Source organism: Leguminivora glycinivorella, chromosome 6, assembly GCF_023078275.1.
Source record: "Leguminivora glycinivorella isolate SPB_JAAS2020 chromosome 6, LegGlyc_1.1, whole genome shotgun sequence".
NCBI lineage: Eukaryota > Metazoa > Arthropoda > Insecta > Lepidoptera > Tortricidae > Leguminivora > Leguminivora glycinivorella.
The window spans coordinates 9273944-9293655 of record NC_062976.1 but is presented as its reverse complement, the minus strand read 5'-3'; the positions used below and the strand labels follow the sequence as shown (position 1 = coordinate 9293655).

At 39.3% G+C, this 19712-nt stretch overlaps 1 protein-coding gene across 2 annotated transcripts in view; it reads left to right on the top strand.

Moving 5' to 3' along the window:
- LOC125226920 (sodium-coupled monocarboxylate transporter 1-like) overlaps positions 1–19712 on the top strand; it is a 46491-nt gene that overhangs the window by 5080 nt on the left and 21699 nt on the right. For both annotated transcript variants that reach the window (XM_048131101.1, XM_048131100.1), the window contains exons 2-3: positions 13724–13948; positions 16819–16978. In XM_048131101.1, the coding sequence (XP_047987058.1) occupies positions 13749–13948; positions 16819–16978 (360 nt within the window). In that variant the 5' untranslated portion in view covers positions 13724–13748. The remainder of the gene's footprint in view (positions 1–13723; positions 13949–16818; positions 16979–19712) is intronic.

Genomic DNA, 19712 nt, shown 5'->3' with positions numbered 1-19712 from the left:
CACTGTAGCTGAAAGATTACATCTGTAGGTAACTGTGTCATAATAACATTAATAACTAAAATTGTATGGCGTAGGCGAGAGGCTGGCAACCTGTCACTCCAATGTTACAATTTGGATTTCTTTCAACCCCTTTTTGCCAAGAGTGGCACTGAAACTTAGTAGTTCATGTGCTCTGCCTACCCCTTTATGGGATACAGGCGTGATTATATGTATGTATGTATTGTATGACTTTTTTTTTTTTTTTTATTTATTTATTGAATTACATAATCTTAACAAACATATATAATTACAAAAATACACCAATTACACACTTACAAACTAACACAAAACTAACACTTTTCCTAGGATTTTCCTATCTGATAAGTGATAAATTATTACGTTTTATCCTGCTTTGACAAGCACACAAAGCATACATTACTGAAGAAAACACGCTGCCAAACCTCCGTGGTGCTATTTCCGTAGCCGGAGCACCCTAAATACTGCCTCGCAAGACTTCTAAGGCGCTTTGACAGCTAATATGTCATGCAATGAAATGTTTATAAATATGAAATATTTTTAGCAAATACAATTATAAACCGTCTTGTTGTGCTGATTGTGAAGTGATAGTTATGCTAGTGCATTGTGTAAAACTAAATACGCCGTCTTACAGAGATGTGCTCGTACGTGCATAATAGACCTCGCAGAACCGGCCTCAAGGAAATACGCAGCTTGCAAACTGCACACCATTTGGTTGAGTAGGTGATAGCTTCAAGATCTCTCGCCTTTATTTTTATTTTTACTTTTTTTATATGCCGTTGTAAATTTGTATTTAAGTACCTAGTTTAATTAGAATCATTATTTTTTTTTTAGGTATTTTAACTGTCGTGTCGTGTGTTTGTGATAATGAGCGAGGAGGTAGCCAGACTTGTAGAATGTCCCATTTGCCAAGACCGAAAATTGTATAAGGGTGATCGTGGGCTTAAAATCCATCTAATCAAGACGCATGTTCCCAGGATAGACCCACCTCTAACAGTTACCACTCGTATCGACAGACAAGGTTTATCTGTTTTCAATAGGTCAACCTTAGCACCAGCAGACTTGCCCGCGAGGCTAGCCTCCCTAAAGTCCGGTACTAAAATAGCTAAGCGAATACCAAAAGGGGCTCGGGTAGCGGTAGCTCGGAGTTTAACGGAATGCGTGGCTAAGGTGGTATCCGACAATAATGTATCCGCGTGGGAGGCTTTGCTTACTTTCATGTACAGAAATTGCAATATTCCTCGTGACAAATCAAATCGAACTCTAGCCTCCATTATCAAAGAAAATTTACTCCATCCCAGGTACCCTGCGGAGTCCATGGAATCACCATTTTTAATTCAAGGCAATTGTAATATAAATAGCAAAATCAAGGCAATCGAAAACAAAATTTCGGACGGTAATATTAGGAGCGCCACAAATCTTTTATTTTCCAGCGACACCTTGGCCTCACGTTCCGCGGAAGTGTTCACCGCTCTTAAAGAGAAACATCATTGACTACGTTTCGTCGTTGCGAACGGACGTGCTATAATTGTTTCTCGCAAATTAAATCGTGTGCAAAAATATTGCCCCAGATCGCGATCGCGAATGCATCAAGTGCGTTTCTGTGTCACGCGTGTTTGTGCAGACTTATTGACTATGTTAGTTTAAATAGTAACTAAATAACTTATTGAAATGGATAGTAACGGCCAGAGCCCCTTTGGCAGGAGTTCAAAAATACAGCGTAGTCCTCCATCTACCCCTGTGCCGCCGCCCGCTGTTGAAGAGAATGCGCTAGCGCCCAGCGACCAAGAGCAAGTACTATCGACGCATGATATACAGCACTGGATAAAGTACATCGAGAAGTCCCTCAAGGAGATATGCGCCATTGCTAAGGAAGGAAAATTAAACTCGGACCAAAAAAGTCGTGTACACGATATCTGCCGCGGAGTTTCTTCAGGAACATCTCAAATGGCAGTCCTGTATCAGTCTCTGAAACAGACGGCTCGCCTGCAGCGCAACACTATTGACTCCCTTAAAGACAACCAGACAGTATTGTGCAGTATCCAGGCCCTACAGGAATCGATAGAGAAGTCCTCGAAAACCTGCTCTCCTTCCCCGAACTCGCCCTCCTTCGCCGATATGGTCAGATGTACCTCCAAAAACCTGGTCCAACCCGCTAATTTGAGCTCAGTAGCAATTTACCCTACTGACAAGTTGAAATCAAGTGAGGAGACAAAAAACCTTGTCCAAAAACTTATTAAACCTGAGCAGATGAAGCTTCACGTCAGAGCTTTACGCAAGGTTAAAAATGGCGGCGTAATAATTAGCACGGAATCCAAGGCTGATATAGAGAAGCTCAAGGAACAGTTTCAAAAAACACCTGCAGACCTGACCATCGATGAGCCCCGTAAACGCAGGCCCCGGATAGTCATCGTCGGCGTACCAACTGCACTGCCAGAACAAGAGGTTTTCAGCTGCATTTTCGAGCAAAATTTAGCCGATAAATTGACGGATACCACCAGAGATAAGTTCCTAGCCTCTATTAAACTTAGCCATAAATCGGGGAAAAAAGATGCTGAGACCGTCAACTACGTCATCGAAGTTCCAAGCTTGATACGCAAAGCCCTAGTATCCCAAAGTCGAGTTTTCGTCAACTGGTCTTCCTGCCCTGTGAGAGATTTCACCATTGTCACCAGATGCTTCAAATGCCAGCAGTTTGGACACGCCGCGAAATCCTGTAAGCAGGCAGACAACACGTGCGGGTATTGCGGCGACTTGGGGCACTCGGACAACGAGTGCTCAAAAAAGCGGAGCCCCCCGATGTGCGACCTGCAAATTTTTCAAGAAGCCCCACAATCACAAAACAGGTGACCTTGAATGTCCTGCCAAGAAACAGGCTGAGCAGAGATACATAAATTCTATAGATTATGAAGGCGCCTGCTGAGCGCCACTCCTAAGATCGCTTCTTGACTTTACACACAAGGTATACATACTAGGTTATATATATATTTTATTTATTCTTTAGCTTCATTTATAACTTTAATTACTCAGATCAATGAATACAACTATAATTAGCGATTTAGATACATTTTCAATATCAACTTCTAATTATTGTAATGTTGAATGCTGCAAACAAAGTCTATCCGGCTATACTAAACCACTAACAATACTAACTCAAAATATTCGTAGTATCTTTAAAAATATAGATAATTTGTCTGTTTTACTACAACGACTTAACCACCAATGCGACATAATTGTGCTGACTGAGTGCTGGCTAACTAAAAACGGCGGCAACCTGCCTGCCCTTGACGGATATGTAGCCTTCAGCAGTAAAATTAATCACAACCAAAATGACGGGGTAGTTGTTTACGCTAAAAAACTCTCGATGTCGTGATTGAAGAGACGAATTTACAAGACTGTAACAACCTACTTATAAAAATTGGCTCAGATATGACCATAATAGCTATATATAGATCACCTTCATTTAAAAAAATAGACGGGTTTCTAAACTCCCTAAGCCCCCTACTTCACACATTAGAATCTTCTAAAAATGTTGTCCTGATAGGTGATATAAATATAAACATTCTTCCAGAATGCAGAGACCCAACAACCCAAGAATACTTGAATTTCTGCTCCTACCATGGCTTACTCCCGGCTCATACCCTTCCCACGCATCAGAGCGGGTCTTGCTTAGACCATGTCATGCTTAAATCCCAGATACCATCTTTGACATTAGTTACTAATTCTTCACTCACTGATCATAACGCCGTACTACTAACCTTTAACCTCAAGGCTGTGAGATCGCAACACAAGCATTTATTTTCTAGAACAAATTTCAATAAACTCGAGAAAGATTTAAATAATATTGACTACGACCCAGTTTATAATTGTGCTGACGCTGATGTTGCTATGTCATACCTAATACAAAACATACAAAATGCCATCTCTCGTAACACAAAGTACACTCGGCCAAACAAAAAAATGCACAATATTAAACCATGGATTACTCCGGGGCTCATACGCTGCATGCGGAATAGAGACAGACTACATTTGAAAGCTAAATCAAACCCGGACAATTCTATATTACAGATCACTTACAAAAGGTACCGAAATTTTTGCAACGATCTCCTCAAAAAAATTAAAACAAATTTCGAAAAAAGTGAACTTGAAAAGGTTGGCAAGGATACCAAAAAAGTCTGGAACCGAATAAAGAACTTAGCATTTACTCCAAAAAATAATGACTCCTCTGCCTTATTAACTACACAAAGCTCTCCACTTTCATCTGCAAATTATGCTAATGATTATTTTGTTAATGTAGGCAAAAATTTAGCTGACAAAATATATGGACAGTCGGACAGCCCTAGCTCACATTATTTTCCTGCGACCACTAACCATAGCTCTAAGTCTTTTGTACTGCTTCCAACCGATGACTCAGAAGTAATTAGAATTATATCTGATCTAAGAGATAATTGTGCAGTTGGATGGGATAACATCTCGAACAAAATATTGAAACAATTTAAACATATCTTAGCTCCTCCTTTAACACATATTTTAAACAAATGCCTATCTGATGGAATTTTTCCTAAGTGTCTAAAAAAAGCTATTGTAATTCCAATATATAAGTCCGGTAACAAAGATAGTATCACAAACTATAGGCCTATATCCCTACTTCCTGCTATATCTAAAATCTTGGAAAAAATTATTAACAACAGGCTTGTACAGTACTTAGAAAAAAACTCATTTCTGTCAGATACACAATTCGGTTTCCGTTCTAAATTATCAACCTCCGACGCTGTTCATCATTTGACTCAAAACATTGCGCTAGAACTTGACAGGGGTAACCATACGATTGGTATTTTCCTCGACCTCGCCAAAGCTTTCGATTCCGTCTCTGTTACCTTACTGCTACGCAAGCTACAAAGCTTAGGAATAAGGGGAAAACAACTTGACCTTTTTGCAAACTACCTCAGTGACAGATTTCAGTGTGTGAAGGTGGGCGACGTCATCAGTTCTGACCTAAAAAATGAAGCTTTTGGGGTCCCACAAGGAAGTATCCTTGGCCCGACCTTATTTTTGATTTACATTAATGACCTTTGCAATCTTCCGCTCGATTGTGGTAAAATAATATCTTATGCTGATGACACCGCCTTAATTTTCTCAGCACAGACGGAGAGAGAGGCATACTTGCGGGCGCAACTAGGATTTAACATTGTAAATAATTGGCTACAATATCATCTACTAACACTTAACGCAGATAAAACCAATTATGTTAGATTTTTCATGAAACATAACCAATATATATCTGACCATCCTATCTACGCTCATCGCAATACCTGCCTTGCTAGCAATAGCTGTAACTGTCCATTCATCACTCCCGCAACTAAAATTAAATACCTGGGTGTTATAGTTAATGACACGTTATCGTTTCGACCACATATTGAAGCGTTAAGTAATAAAGTTCGTAAGCTGATATACGTGTTTAAAAGACTCCGTAATGTCTTAGACCTTAAATTAATAATGCAAGTATACTTTGCTCTTTGCCAATCGTTATTAACATATTGCATTACATCATGGGGAGGAGCAGCCAAAACCCTGCTTTTAATTGTAGAAAGAGCACAAAGAGCTATCCTGAAAGTCTCAACATTCCGACCGTTCCTATACCCTACTAACCTATTATATAAGTCCTGTAAAGTATTATCTGTAAGACAGCTATTCGTGTTAAGCACTGTTCTAAAACAACATAAAGCACTTCCTTACAACTCAGACATTACTAACAAGAGACGGAAAGATTTGGTTTGCAACCGGCTGACTGACCAAAAGCATGCCTTTTCACAGCGGTTCTACATATGTCTGGGACCGCGGCTGTACAATAAGTTAAACGCAGATTATCACATATATCATCTATGCTACGCAGAATGTAAAAAAGTTACAAAGAAAGCTCTAGAACTAATGTCTTATGAAGACACGGAAAACTTATTAACAGTTCTAAAATAACTAGAAATAACCTAGACAGAGCTACTTAATGTTTACAAATAAATACACCTACCTATGTATCCTTACGCTGATGCGATAAAGTACAACTGTTGACTCATTAAAATGCTAATAAGCAATAAGTATTACATATGGCTTACCATCTTTTTTTGCTGTACTTTTAGAATTATGATAGTTTTAAGTAGGTAACCTACTCTATTTATAAATCTGTAATGTAACTTATTTATTTTTTAGTTGAATACCTATGCAATGCACATGATATTATCAAATAATTTCCCTGTTTTAGTTTGTAAGTTATTTTTTCTGCCTGAGATACAGGATCTCCCTAGTTCAGGCACGGACATGGTGAAGCCTATTTTGTGTTAATATAGTTTATGGCCTGTTTATAACTGCTATTTTTGGTACATGAATAAATGATTTTTATTTATTTATTTTATTTTATCCGACACCCGATTCACCAGTGACGCTTCCCGAATCGCCAGCTACCGCACCGCAACCTCTACAGGTTACAGAACTTGCCACTTTGCAAGCGATTCGCTCGTTTCCAAATGGCTCGGCAGGCGGCCTAGACGCAATCACCCCTCAGCACCTTAAGGACTTGACAGGCCCACTAATGGGAGATGCTGGAGAGTCCCTTCTCACGGAGCTAACCGGTTTAGTAAACTTAATGCTTTCTGGCAGAATATGCAATGAAATTTGTCCTATTCTGTATGGCGCTAACCTCATAGCCTTAAGGAAAAAAGATGGCGGTATTCGACCGATAGCAGTGGGTAGTACGCTTAGGCGTTTAGCCTCGAAATTATGTTGTAAAGAGTTTCACACCCGACTTGTAGACAAGTTTAAACCTAAACAGCTTGGTTTTGGAGTAAAGGGTGGGTGTGAGGCCGCGGTTCATGCCACGCGTTCTTTTTTGGAGAGTGATGATTTCGAAGTTCTGCTTAAACTTGATGTTAGGAATGCGTTTAATTCTGTAGATCGGAGTACACTTTTGGATGCGGTTCACAGGGAACTTCCGGAGATCTTTGAATATTTAGTACAATGTTATGGCGAACCATCTAAATTATTGTTTGGTGAGAGGGAGATTGCCTCATGTGTCGGATGCCAGCAGGGTGATCCTCTCGGGCCAGTTTTATTTAGCCTCGTGATCCATCCTATAATCACCCAACTTACGTCGAAGCTTAATATTTGGTATCTGGACGACGGGACGCTGGGGGGGAAAGCTTCGGCAGTTTTAGACGATCTACAGACCATCATGCAACAGTTTTCTGAAATCGGGCTTCTGCTTAATTTTGATAAGTGTGAGGTTCTTATCTCGGACAAACTCACACCTAGCGCACGGACTGATGTAACGCAGAAATTTAACTGTATTGCACCGGATGTTGTTTTTCTAAAAAAAAAAAAAAAATCAAAATAATTTATTCAGCAAATAGGCCACAGGGGCACTTTTACACGTCACATGTACATAGGTATTTAAAAAAATATTTAAAATTGAGTTGAAATTACAATGAATGAATGAATGATTATTTTATTTGCATAAAACAAGCGTATATACATAGGTGTTAAAAAAAAAAATATCCACAGCACGATTCTTGTTTTGCCCCGACAGGCGTACAAATATTGTTTACTTATGAACTAACAAAACTTAACTAACTATATACAAGATGTATACTAGTCTTACGCACTATATTTATTCATGCAGTTCTGTACATAAAGCATTTCCCAAAACAGCATAGCTCGCAACAGTGACAATAAATCAATTATATATAAACATTTAATTTGAATTTACAATAAATAATTAGTATTAAATAATTGATTATAATTTACAATTTATTACATATTCATCAATGGAGTAATAACAATTTTCAATTAAATGATTAAACAATGTCTTTTTGAAAAGCAATGGGTGTAATTCTTTAATGTCATCAGATAGGATATTGAATAATTTGATAGCCATACAGTAAACGTTTTTCCTGGATAACGCTAATTTAGTCATAGGTAAAAGCAATTTAGTTCTATGTGTTCCACGTTTGGAGTTGGTTGTGATAATTTCAAAAAACGACATATGTTTCTTTATAAAAATACACATTTCAAAAATATAAAGTGACGGAAGAGGCAGTATACGTTTGGATTGAAACAAAGACTTACAAGGCGCTAAACTACAATTGATACTATTATATACTAATTCTAAGTTCTAACTAAAGTTAACTCTATACAATTAATTAGAGATGTAGAAGGTCTCTAAATGTCGAATTACAACCAAGAACTACACTAAATTTTAATATAAAAAGTACAAATACAAAAAAAAAAAAAAAAAAAAAATCTAAAATTACTTTAGAGGTGCAAATGACTCTAAATGTCACAACTAAAAATAAAATGTATATCTACTTAATCTAATTCTCCTTAGAGATGTATATGGTCTCCATGAGTCAAAATCATATATTTAAAATATTCACTAAAAGAAAGGAAACAAACGACAACCGAACAAAGTGTCCTAATTTAATAAAAATTAGAATTAAAGTTACTAAGTTATAACAGCCCCAGTAAGCTTAAACAGACCGGTCTTCACAGACGGCACCCGTTCACGAGTATGACGCGTATCTCAGCCATCGCCTCCCTCAACCTTTATTCGGGAAGGTGGCGACCCGATCAACGACGCCACCGCAGCAAAGACTTTTAAGTGTGCATGACATGTTCAAGCTGCCAGGCTAAATTAAATATTCAAATAATAAAACATAGCTGTAAGACACTATATTCTGTGCTCGTATGTTACAAAGGAAGGAAATATAGATTTATACAATAAAATTAAAGTAAGATAAACATTAAACACATAATCTTGGAGATGTATAAGGTCTCCAAGTGTCCACAACTAAACTTAAATAAAAACAATATAATCAGACGAGAATATGTTCTCATACGTCAATTGAACACTAGTATGCTTAATTACACAATGCAGAGAAAATGAAAAAATATATACGACTTCATTCATCTATTGACAAGCAACCACCTTAAAGGCATCCCTATCATCTATAATATCCTTCACAGTGTAGTACGCCTTACATAACAACAAACGCTTAATGCGTGCCTTAAATTTGTCAAATGGCAAATCTACTATATCGGTTGGTACTTTGTTATAAAAACGTGTACAGTTCCCGACGAAAGACGTACCAACCTTACGGAGACGGTGGGCGGTCACAGCAAGTTTATGTTTGTTCCTTGTGTTATAGTTATGGATGTCACTGTTAAGCTTGAATTCGTGGATATTTTTCCGAACATACATAATATTTTCGTATATGTATTGAGAGGCAACGGTAAGAATGTTCACCTCTTTGAATTTTTCTCTTAAAGATGCTCGACCGCCCAATCCGTAGATTGAACGGACTGCTCGTTTTTGCAGCACAAAAATAGCCTGAATGTCTGCAGCTTTTCCCCATAACAGGATCCCATATGACATAACACTGTGGAAGTAGCTAAAGTATACCAGCCTGGCCGTCTCTACGTTTGTTAGTTGTCTGATTCGCCTTACTGCGTAAGCTGCAGAACTAAGTTTGCCAGCTAAAGTGGCTATATGTGCATGCCATTGCAGTTTTGAATCCAAAGTGACTCCAAGGAAAACCGTTCGATCTTCAAATTCCAGCGTTTCACCTTTCATTTGGATCTTACTGTTATTTACCTGCTTAACGTTCGGAAGCGCAAATCTGATGCACTTGGTTTTCTTGGCGTTTAGAAGTAAGTTATTCGCCGTAAACCAGTCTGTTATGCTAGACAGTGCATCGTTGATGTTATCGAAGCTGCTTTCCTTTCTGTCAACTTTGAATATAAGAGAAGTGTCGTCAGCAAATAACACTATATCATGTTTATCTTGCACTAGTTTCGGTAGATCATTAATGTATACTAAGAACAGGAAGGGACCGAGAATTGAACCTTGAGGCACTCCAAGTGCTACCGGTGAACCTGCTGATTGAGTCCCATTGATAACAACTCGCTGAGTTCTGTCGGAAAGGTACGATGAAACAAGGTCAAGGGCAGCAGCTTTAACCCCATAGTGGCTCAATTTTCTCTTTAAATTCTCGTGATCAACGCAATCAAAGGCCTTTGATAGATCACAGAAAATTCCAACAGCATCTTGAGCTCTTTCCCAGGCGTCAAAGATGTGTTTTAGAAGTCCAACACCGGCATCAGTAGTTGAACGACCTCTGGTAAAACCAAATTGATTATTGTCAAGCAATTTATTTCTGTTAAAGTGAGACAACAGTTGATTAAGAATAAGCTTCTCAAAGACCTTACTTAGCGCTGGTAATATTGAAATAGGTCTAAAGTTGGTCGGGTCTGATTTCGTTCCTGATTTAAACTCGAACTTAATATTACGATTGAATGACTGTAAGCGCCTTTCGGAAATCAGTCTGCACACAGTGTCTTGTGGAATATCCTCTATCTTCCCGCCAAAAGAGGCTTTTAGTCCACAGTGGTCAGAACTCAAGGTGTTTATTACAGATTTACTAATCGCAATATCGTTACTGAAGATGTTGTCTATACATGTTGCACTGGTTGCCGTGATTCTAGTTGGTTCACAAAATAAATTTACTAAATTAAAAGATTTAAAGGTATTTAGTAACCTTCCACACAAAGGCGAATTTTCTAGCAAATTAATATTAAAATCGCCACATACAACTATAGTTTTCTGACTTCTAAAAACACGACTAAGGACTTCATCTATAACCGATTCAAATACATTATAGTCCGCCGATGGGGGCCTGTACACGCATACAACAATAAATCGTTCCAACTCGACACAAGAAAGTTCTATAACGCGTTCTACAGACAAGTCAACAATGTCTCTACGCTCTTTACTTTTTATACTATGTTTAACCATTATCAATGACCCGCCGCGAATGCAGGATCTTCTGAAGAAATAACTAACTATACTATGATTATTGTAATTAAACATAAATTCATGCCCTTTAAGCCAGTGCTCGGTTATACAGAGAATGTCAATATTCGAGGACTGTAAAAACAAATCTATTTCGAGTTCCTTGCTGGCAAAGCCTTGAATATTCTGGTGAACTAAATTTAATAACTCGGTTTCACTAAGCATACTAGCATCAATACGAGCAGAGCCGGCCGGTGCAGACGTTGTCGTAGCGGTTAGTTCTGTAGTTAGTTCTGACCCGCGACTCTCTTAATCTTTTGGGAGCTCCAATTTACGATGATGCTATTCCACCGACAGTATATTCTAAATTAAATAATTTTAAGAATAATTCGGCCCTTCTTTTCAAAATTAGTTCCCACATGGCTATTTACATATTAAGATTGTGTCTATTTACACCTAAATTTATGTACATACTACGATGCAGCCCAGTATGGAAATTTCCCGATCTGACTTCAGCCATTGATAAAGTGATTAAGGAGTCTTTGTGCGCAATTTTGAATGTCTCGGTGGATTCTCAAAGTTGGTCCCAAGTTACACTGCCGATAAAATATGGAGGGCTCAGCATACGCTCTACAGGCGACCTGGCTCTTCCTGCTTACCTCGCGTCTATCCACAGCACTGCGCTCCTCGTTGGCGGTATCCTTAACGTTACTAATCCCGCTGATGTAGCAGTGTCAGGCTTGGCGGATGCGGAGTCTGCATGGAGAGCCGGAAACCCGGGCGAGAACCCGCCAACGGAAAAGACCAGCCAAGCGGCTTGGGACTCTATAAAGGTTCAAGCTATTCATAAATCGCTTTTGGAGAGTTGTACTGATCCCAGTGAAAGAGCGCGGTGGTTGGCTATTTCTGAACCAGAGTCGAGTCATTGGCTTCACGCTTTGCCATCGCGGAACCTCGGGACCCTTTTGGATTCACCCACATTGCGTATAGCTGTAAGTCTCAGACTGGGGTTGAGGGTCTGTGAACCGCACCGCTGCAGCCGTTGTGAGGCGCTAGTGAATCCCTTAGGACGCCATGGGCTCTGTTGCCAAGCAAGTGCTGGCCGCGGATTTAGACATGCAGCGTTAAACGACTTTATAAATAGGGCCCTCGGTACCGCCGCTATACCGGCAACTCTAGAGCCAGTGGGACTGTCAGCGGCAGACGGTAAGCGACCTGATGGGTGCACGCTAGTGCCATGGTTTCTGGGGCGGCCGTTGGCATGGGACGTCACGTGTGTAGACACGCTGGCACCGTCCTACGTACAGCGTTCGTCCAAAAAGCCAGGTGCGGCTGCAGAAGATGCTCTAACCGCCAAATGTCGCAAATACGCGTTTTTGAAAAGCAACTATGAATTTGTGGCATTGGCGGTTGAAACCTTTGGGCCTTGGTCGTCAGACACCAAAAAAATAGTAAAAGAGCTGTCCGTAAAACTTATTTGTTCGTCTGGCGACCTCCGGGCAGGAGCGTTCTTTGCCCAAAGGTTAAGTTTAGCCCTGCAAAGGGGCAATGCGGCCAGTGTCCTGGGAACAATGCCTCGCGCAAAGTTACTAGGCCTATATGAGTAGACTGTAGGGTTTTTTTTTTCTTTTTTTTTTTGGTTTATGTAGTTTTGTATGACTTGGTACACCGGGAGGAACATTACATTATTCCCGGGACCATCGTCAAATTGTTCACAGAGAAAGAAAAACATGTTTCGGTTTACGAATTAATTTTCACCCTGTATTATTGCAGGAGATCACATACACACATCTCACGTCACTTCCGCCTGTGATCTGTGAGCAGTGAGCACAATCAGTGCAATTTGGATGATGCGTAAGAAAAAAGTTAAAACATGTATATGGCCTTGAACTAAAATTAAATATTGTAATCATTACATTGATTACCTGAATATGCCTTATTTCTGTAGATACGCTGTATTATAGGATATCGGTAAACGAAAGACGAATCAATACGGGTATACAGAACCAGAATTAAAAGGTCGTTGAATCGCGAATTATTCGCGATGGCCTGCAGACTTGCAAGGTTATTAAGATCGACGGAAAGTTATTGGCTGCGAATCTAAAAACAGAGACAATTTGCTAAGAATGGAATGTAGTACAGTTAGGAATAACAACATATAAATAGCTATTCAAAATTTAGTCTTAACTACAAACATTAAAAGGAAAATGTAAAGATTAGGTACACTATTGTCAGTATTATATCTGACCCTGTTTTGCCGTTTATAATAACGAATTAGCTGCACGGTAGCATTGTTCAGTGAGTAGGTAAGTACCACATTTCTTCTGAACAACATTTTTTTAAATCCAAGTTTACTCAAATACTAAAGGGCATAATGTCAAAATTATTAGCCTGATAAAATCAAAGTGGGGAAGAGGAGCAATACAATTGATTACTGTGATCAATATTTGTCTATTGGGTCCCTCTCGTCTTTACAAAGTTCTGTATGTATAATTCAATGGATTAACCTAAACCAAAGACATATGTAACTCCGTATAGACAGATAAAGTCTAAGAAATAAACGTTCCTCAAAACCATACACAAAAAAAGGTACTGTGACCTAGATGGCGATAAACCTTTGGGGAACGCTTGGCTAGAAGGCGCTAATATTAATTATTTGACATTTTAACACATAACATATCAAGCTAAGAATATGGGCCAAATTTTCAAAACAGGTTCAAAATTTTTAAGCTTGTGTCGAGATATGGCAGTCTGTGCACTGTGATTACACATTTTACTTTGCCAGTAACTCTACATATAATACTCGATCCTCTTTGACCTAAACAAACCCTAGCACCCTAGGTAACTAAATATACATTTTCTTTGTTACAGTTAAATAAAACAAAAATAAATCACCATGCCGTTCACAATGAAAGAAGGTGGCTTCGGCACCGGCGACTATGTGGCGTTCGGGCTGCTGTGTGCAGCGTCATGCGCCGGCGGCGTGTGGTACAGCGCGTTGGGGTCAAGAAAGAGGACTCTGGTTGACATCAAGGACTATCTCCTGGGTGGCAAGGCCATGAGCACGGGGCCAGTTGCCATGTCACTAATAGCCAGGTAAATATATGAATACCTACCTAAGTACCTGCTTGTAATCCGTTATATCTGTAGAAGCAGAAAAAAAGTGTGCAAATTTGGCGGTGGCTTGTTCGTGGCGTTCGGGCTGTTATGTGCGGCGTCATGTGCCAGTGGCGTATGGTACAGAACGCTGGGGTCAAGAAAGAGGACGCCAGTGAAAATGAAATATTTTATTTTCAAGTAGGCATATTACAATGCGCATAGGCTGGCGCAATGGCTTATGCCACTTTTTATATACTATATCTATTATTTTTCGCTAGTACAGCTAGCTATACTTAACAACTTATGATTATAGTCGATACAATCATGTATACAATATATGTTCAAATACATCCACAAAATTGTATATATACCTTGTATCCTGCTTCACGCTTTGGCGGTAAAAAATAATGGTAGCCAACGCCATATGCGAGTAGATGGTCAAGGGCGTATAGGTCGTCGCCTAATTTAATTACAAGTACCGAAGACAAATGTAAATCCGTATAGACAACTACAGTCTAAGGAAAAAACGTACCTCAGAACCATATAGAAATAGGTACGGTGGCCTAGGTGGCGTTACACATTAGTCACGTTACACCTCTGGGGGACGCTCGGCTAGATGGCGCTAATATTAATATATGACACATATACTTTACGGGACTGGGACGGTACTGTAGGAGACTGTTAACCCATATCAAGCTAAGAATATGGTCCAAATTGTCAAAATTGATGTTTAAAAGTTTTAAGCTTGTGTAGAGAGATGGCAGTCTATGCACTGTGATTACACGTTTTACTTTGACAGTAACTCTCTATAATACTCGATCCTCTTTGCAAGTAGGTACTTAGCTGTTAGTTTTCGATTTCGGCGGTTTGGGTTGAAATTAATGATTACTGATTAAACAGATATTTATGTGATGAATATTTGCAGTCCAGGTTTTGGACTAATGATTAATTGATGATTACATATTTTCATTGTGTCCAAGAGTACCGTCTTCTGCATCTGACCTCCTAGCGAGTCTTCCAAGGTAATGGTCGGGTCTCTTTGCTATCAGACTGTTTACTTTTAATTATTATACAATTGTGGTAATGATTCAATGTTTTTAATTACATTTGACATAAAGAGCGTGCACAGACATAATAAATAACATGACTATGATGATAAAATGTGGAGAGTAGGTATGTAATAACAAAATCAGAATTTAATTCTCACGTTAATCTTATCAGTATGAGAAGTGCTTTTAAAACACGGAGATACAGTTTTAAAATATTGACCTTTGGACGTGTAGGTACGTTACATATGTACATACGTACTTACTTTAGGAAATGTGTTTATTTGTAAATGTGTACACGTACAAAAATGGATTATAATATTACCGGTAATATTATAATCCATTCTTTCACTAATAATCGGTCAAGAACGGTTCTGAAATGTAAATTGAAACAATATAGCAATAGAAAAAGATAGGTAAAATGAGAGCGCTTTTAGTATAGGGTTTTTATATATTGGGTTGGCACAAAAGTAATGAGACACTTGGTTTACGTTTTATATTTTTTATTATTATTACAATACAAAAAGCTTAGTCGATGATGTAATCACCATTAGCATCTATGACTTCTTGCCAACGATCCGGCAAAGTTTGGATGCCTTTCGCCCAGAACTCTGATGGCTGTGCCTTGAAAAAGTTGTTCAACTCCACCTGTACATCATGGAAATCATTGAATTGTTTACCCCGCAAATGTCGTTTCAGGGCTCTAAACAAATGAAAGTCTGATGGAGCGAGGTCTGGAGAATAAGGTGGGTGGGGTATCGTCTCCCAGCCCAAGTTCTGCAGCTGTTGGCGAACGGTAGATGCGACATGAGGTCGAGCGTTATCATGTAGTAAAATTACAGTGGCTCGTCTTCGTCGTTTTTTCTTGATAGCAGAAGATAGTTCGGTGAGCTGTGTTGAATATTTGTTAGCGTTTACAGTTTCATTGTGTAATAGTTCATGAAACAGCATGCCTTGCCAGTCCCAGAAACAACAAAGCAAAACTTTTAAGCGGTTCTTTTGACTCAGCTTCGGCTGAGTTGGTGGCGTTTCTTCTCGAGGCAGCCAAAAAGCACGGCGCATATCGTTCTCATAATAAATCCATGATTCATCTCCCGTAACCAGATCAGTCAAAAACTCTTTACGTCGGGGTCGCAGCCAAAGTGATTGACAGATGGCGACACGGACTGCACGACTGGCGTCGGTAAGGATGTGCGGTACCCATCGAGCCAAAACTTTTCGATACCCAAGCTCATGCAGATGCTATTCCACAGCGTGGTGACTGCAGTTAAGTGCTTCCGCTAATTCACGAAGAGTAGCATCAGGATTCGACTGTAGTTCGCGGCGTAAATCGTCATCATTGAATGCAGGTGGTCGCCCTGAGCGTGACTGACTTTCAAGCCTCCTGTCTCCTGATTTAAAACGGTCAAACCATCTGGACACCGTGGCATGGCTTGTACTTCCAGCGCCCAATGCAGTGTTGATATTGTCAGCCGCAGCCCGCGCACTGTGGCCTAACAAGTACTCGTATAAGTAAAGTGTTCGAACTTGTCGCTCGTCCATTTTATTTCAATCTAACTAAACCAATCACGAGGGCGGCTTTATATACCCTCACATTAGAAGTACCTAGAATGTTCTACAACATACTAGAATATTATCGAAAACAATTAACTTAAGAAAGGAAATGTATAGAGTTTTGTAGAGTGTGTCATTACTTTTGTGCCAACCCAATATTATCTCTCCTATATCTCTATCATATCATTCACCTATAGTACTGTTAGCTCTTTACTTTTTTTTATTCTTTAGATTTTGTTTTATTAAAATAAAAATTCTTGTCAACAGTTACGTATCCGGAGTGACAATCCTGGGCACGCCAGCGGAGATCTACAACTATGGCACGCAGTACTGGATGGTGATCATCGGCGTGACGCTTAGCTGCGTGATCGTGGCAGCAGTTTACCTACCAGTATTTTGCACACTTAGGCTCTCGTCATCGTATGAAGTAAGTGACTAACTCTCAGACAGATCCTTGGCTACGTACATAGTACTGGATGGTGATCATCGGCTTGACGGTGAGCTGCGTGATCGTGGCAGCGGTTTACCTACCAGTATTTTGCACACTGAGGCTATCGTCATCGTATGAAGTAAGTGACTAACTCTCAGACAGATCTTTGACTAAGTACACAGTATTAGATGGTGATCATCGGCTTGACGCTGAGCTGCGTGATCGTGGCAGCAGTTTATCTACCAGTGTTCTACACGCTGAGGCTATCGTTATCGTATGAAGTAAGTGAGCTCCCAGACAGATCTTGACTAAGTACACACTACTGGATGGTGATCATCGGAGTGACGCTGAGCTGCGTGATAATTGCGTGATCGTGGCAGCGGTTTACCTACCAGTGTTCTGTACTCTGAGGCTATCGTCATCGTATGAAGTAAGTGACTAATTCCTACACAGGTCTTGAACTAAGTATACACAGTGGGTACTGGGTGGTACTGGTTGGTGAATATCGTCATCGTCATCGTATGAAGTAAGTTAGCTACCAGACAGATCTTCGATTAATAAATACATAGTGATCATCATACTGGATGGTGTTCATCGAAGTTAGAGGATATAAACTAAAAAAAACAACCACTAGATTTGTACGTTACTAAACAGTAAAACGAATGTACTCGTATGTTACGTAATTTTAGTCAGTGTTCAATTTTATGTACCTTTATATGTACAATATGTACATACCTGTCTGTATTCACTTAGGTTATGAACTACACGTGTAGTAAACCGAATTACGATAAAATAACAGTAAGTCAGGGTACTTGGTAGACTTCTCTCGTAATCATTATTGAATGACTGTCAAGAGAGAACTGACTAATTAACATGAAACAGTTGTCTTTGTTTCAGTTAAATAGCAGAAACGAGCTCGATGAAGTAGAGGTATTAGCAATTAATAAGTCACTAGTAATTATTGTCTGCATGTCTACTTCGTTATATTTGGAATTCTAAGCGACTTGAGATTTCATTGTATACTACATCTTTCGAAAGACATGTCCGTCTGTTAAATGTAATATTCTTGAGAAATTAGTTCATCAACTATTAAGTTTGCATGTTGCGACAGAAAACTGCGTCTTAAATAAAGATACATTCGACATTGATACAAACGATTCTTAAAAAATATGCGTCAAAACAAAACCAAGTTTTTATAAATTTACTATAAAATGAAAATACTTAAATCATAGTTTCTTATCTGGTCTAAGCTCTCTTCAAAACGAGATAGGATACGAGTGGGGTCGATACACGTTATCGGCATTAGGTAATCTGTCATAAAATCCGGTAGTGAAAGGCTGACAAAGTATCTATGCGGATATAGATAAGGTGTGGACAGGCCCACAAGGATAGTTTTTGTACCCAGATTATGACGTAATATGACGTAAATAATGATAATGATATACCCATTTTGGTTATCGTCTTCGTGATTTCGGTAGGTATGTCTGTTATGGCAATGATAAATGATAATACATTATATCACTGATGAACAGTGCTCAAAGAATCAGTTGTTTTGTTATATCAAGACTCTATAATGCAGTGATTGCTCGACTGTGATATTATTGTATGTATTTATAGCTGCTGAAATATATATATGTTACGAATAGATAACATGTACGTAAATAAATGCACGCCTGTATTCCGAAAACGGGTAGGCAGACAGAGCGCATGAAACGGCTCAAGTTTCTGTCCCACTCTTAACAATTAAGGGGCTGATATAATCAAAAATAAAAATAAATAAATACCTGTAATGAAAATGAATAATGAAAAATTACTGAATTGATTTTATACCGATTATGAGTTATTATTAAGAAATAATATAATAGATAACGTACCTATTAAGGTTTGTAAAATTGGTTAAAATAAAACAATATCTATTAAGTTAGTCGAAAAATAATAAAAAATAAGTGCTTCATTCAATAATAAGTGGTTTGATTGAAAATTATGCTGTGTATGATGAGACTGGTTACTGGTTAGGCCACTCTTTTATTTTTATTTTTTTAATAGCCTATAGTGTGTCCCACTGCTGGGCAAAGGCCTCCCCTGTTTTCTGCCACTCGTCACGGCTCCGTGCATGCTCTCGCCAGCCGCCACAAAATGAGTCCAGGTCTTTCCGCCATCTCGTCTTTGGTCTACCTCGGCCTCTGGTAGTTTGTGGCACCTATTCGGTCGCTACCTTGGCCCATCTCTCCGGATGCATCCGACAGACGTGTCCCGCCCAATCCCACTTGAGCTTGGCTGCCTTCACACCAACATCTGCGATACCTGTTTTGGAGCGCAGCTCTTTATTAAATTAATTTGGATATAAGTAGGTATTATATTGACGAATCCAAGCGCTCTCCCGGCTCGTATACCAATGAGTTTTTCTGGACTTATGTGCGAAATGTCATTTGCTATTTGCCAGTCGATTTTTGGTGAAGAAAAACATCGTGACGAAACCGGACTAATCCCAATAAAGCCTAGTTACCCATCGGGTTGGAAGGTCAGATGGCAGTCGCTTAAAACTAGTGACTACGCTGAATCTTGGGATTAGATGTCAAAGCGGACCCCAGGCTCCCATGAGCCGTTGCAGCTTGCAAATGCCGGGATAACGCAAGGAGGATGATGATTGACGAATCCAGGCGGATACTTAATTATTTTTAAAGGCTAATTAAACTTAACATCCATCGTAAGTGGTAATAAATAATGTTAA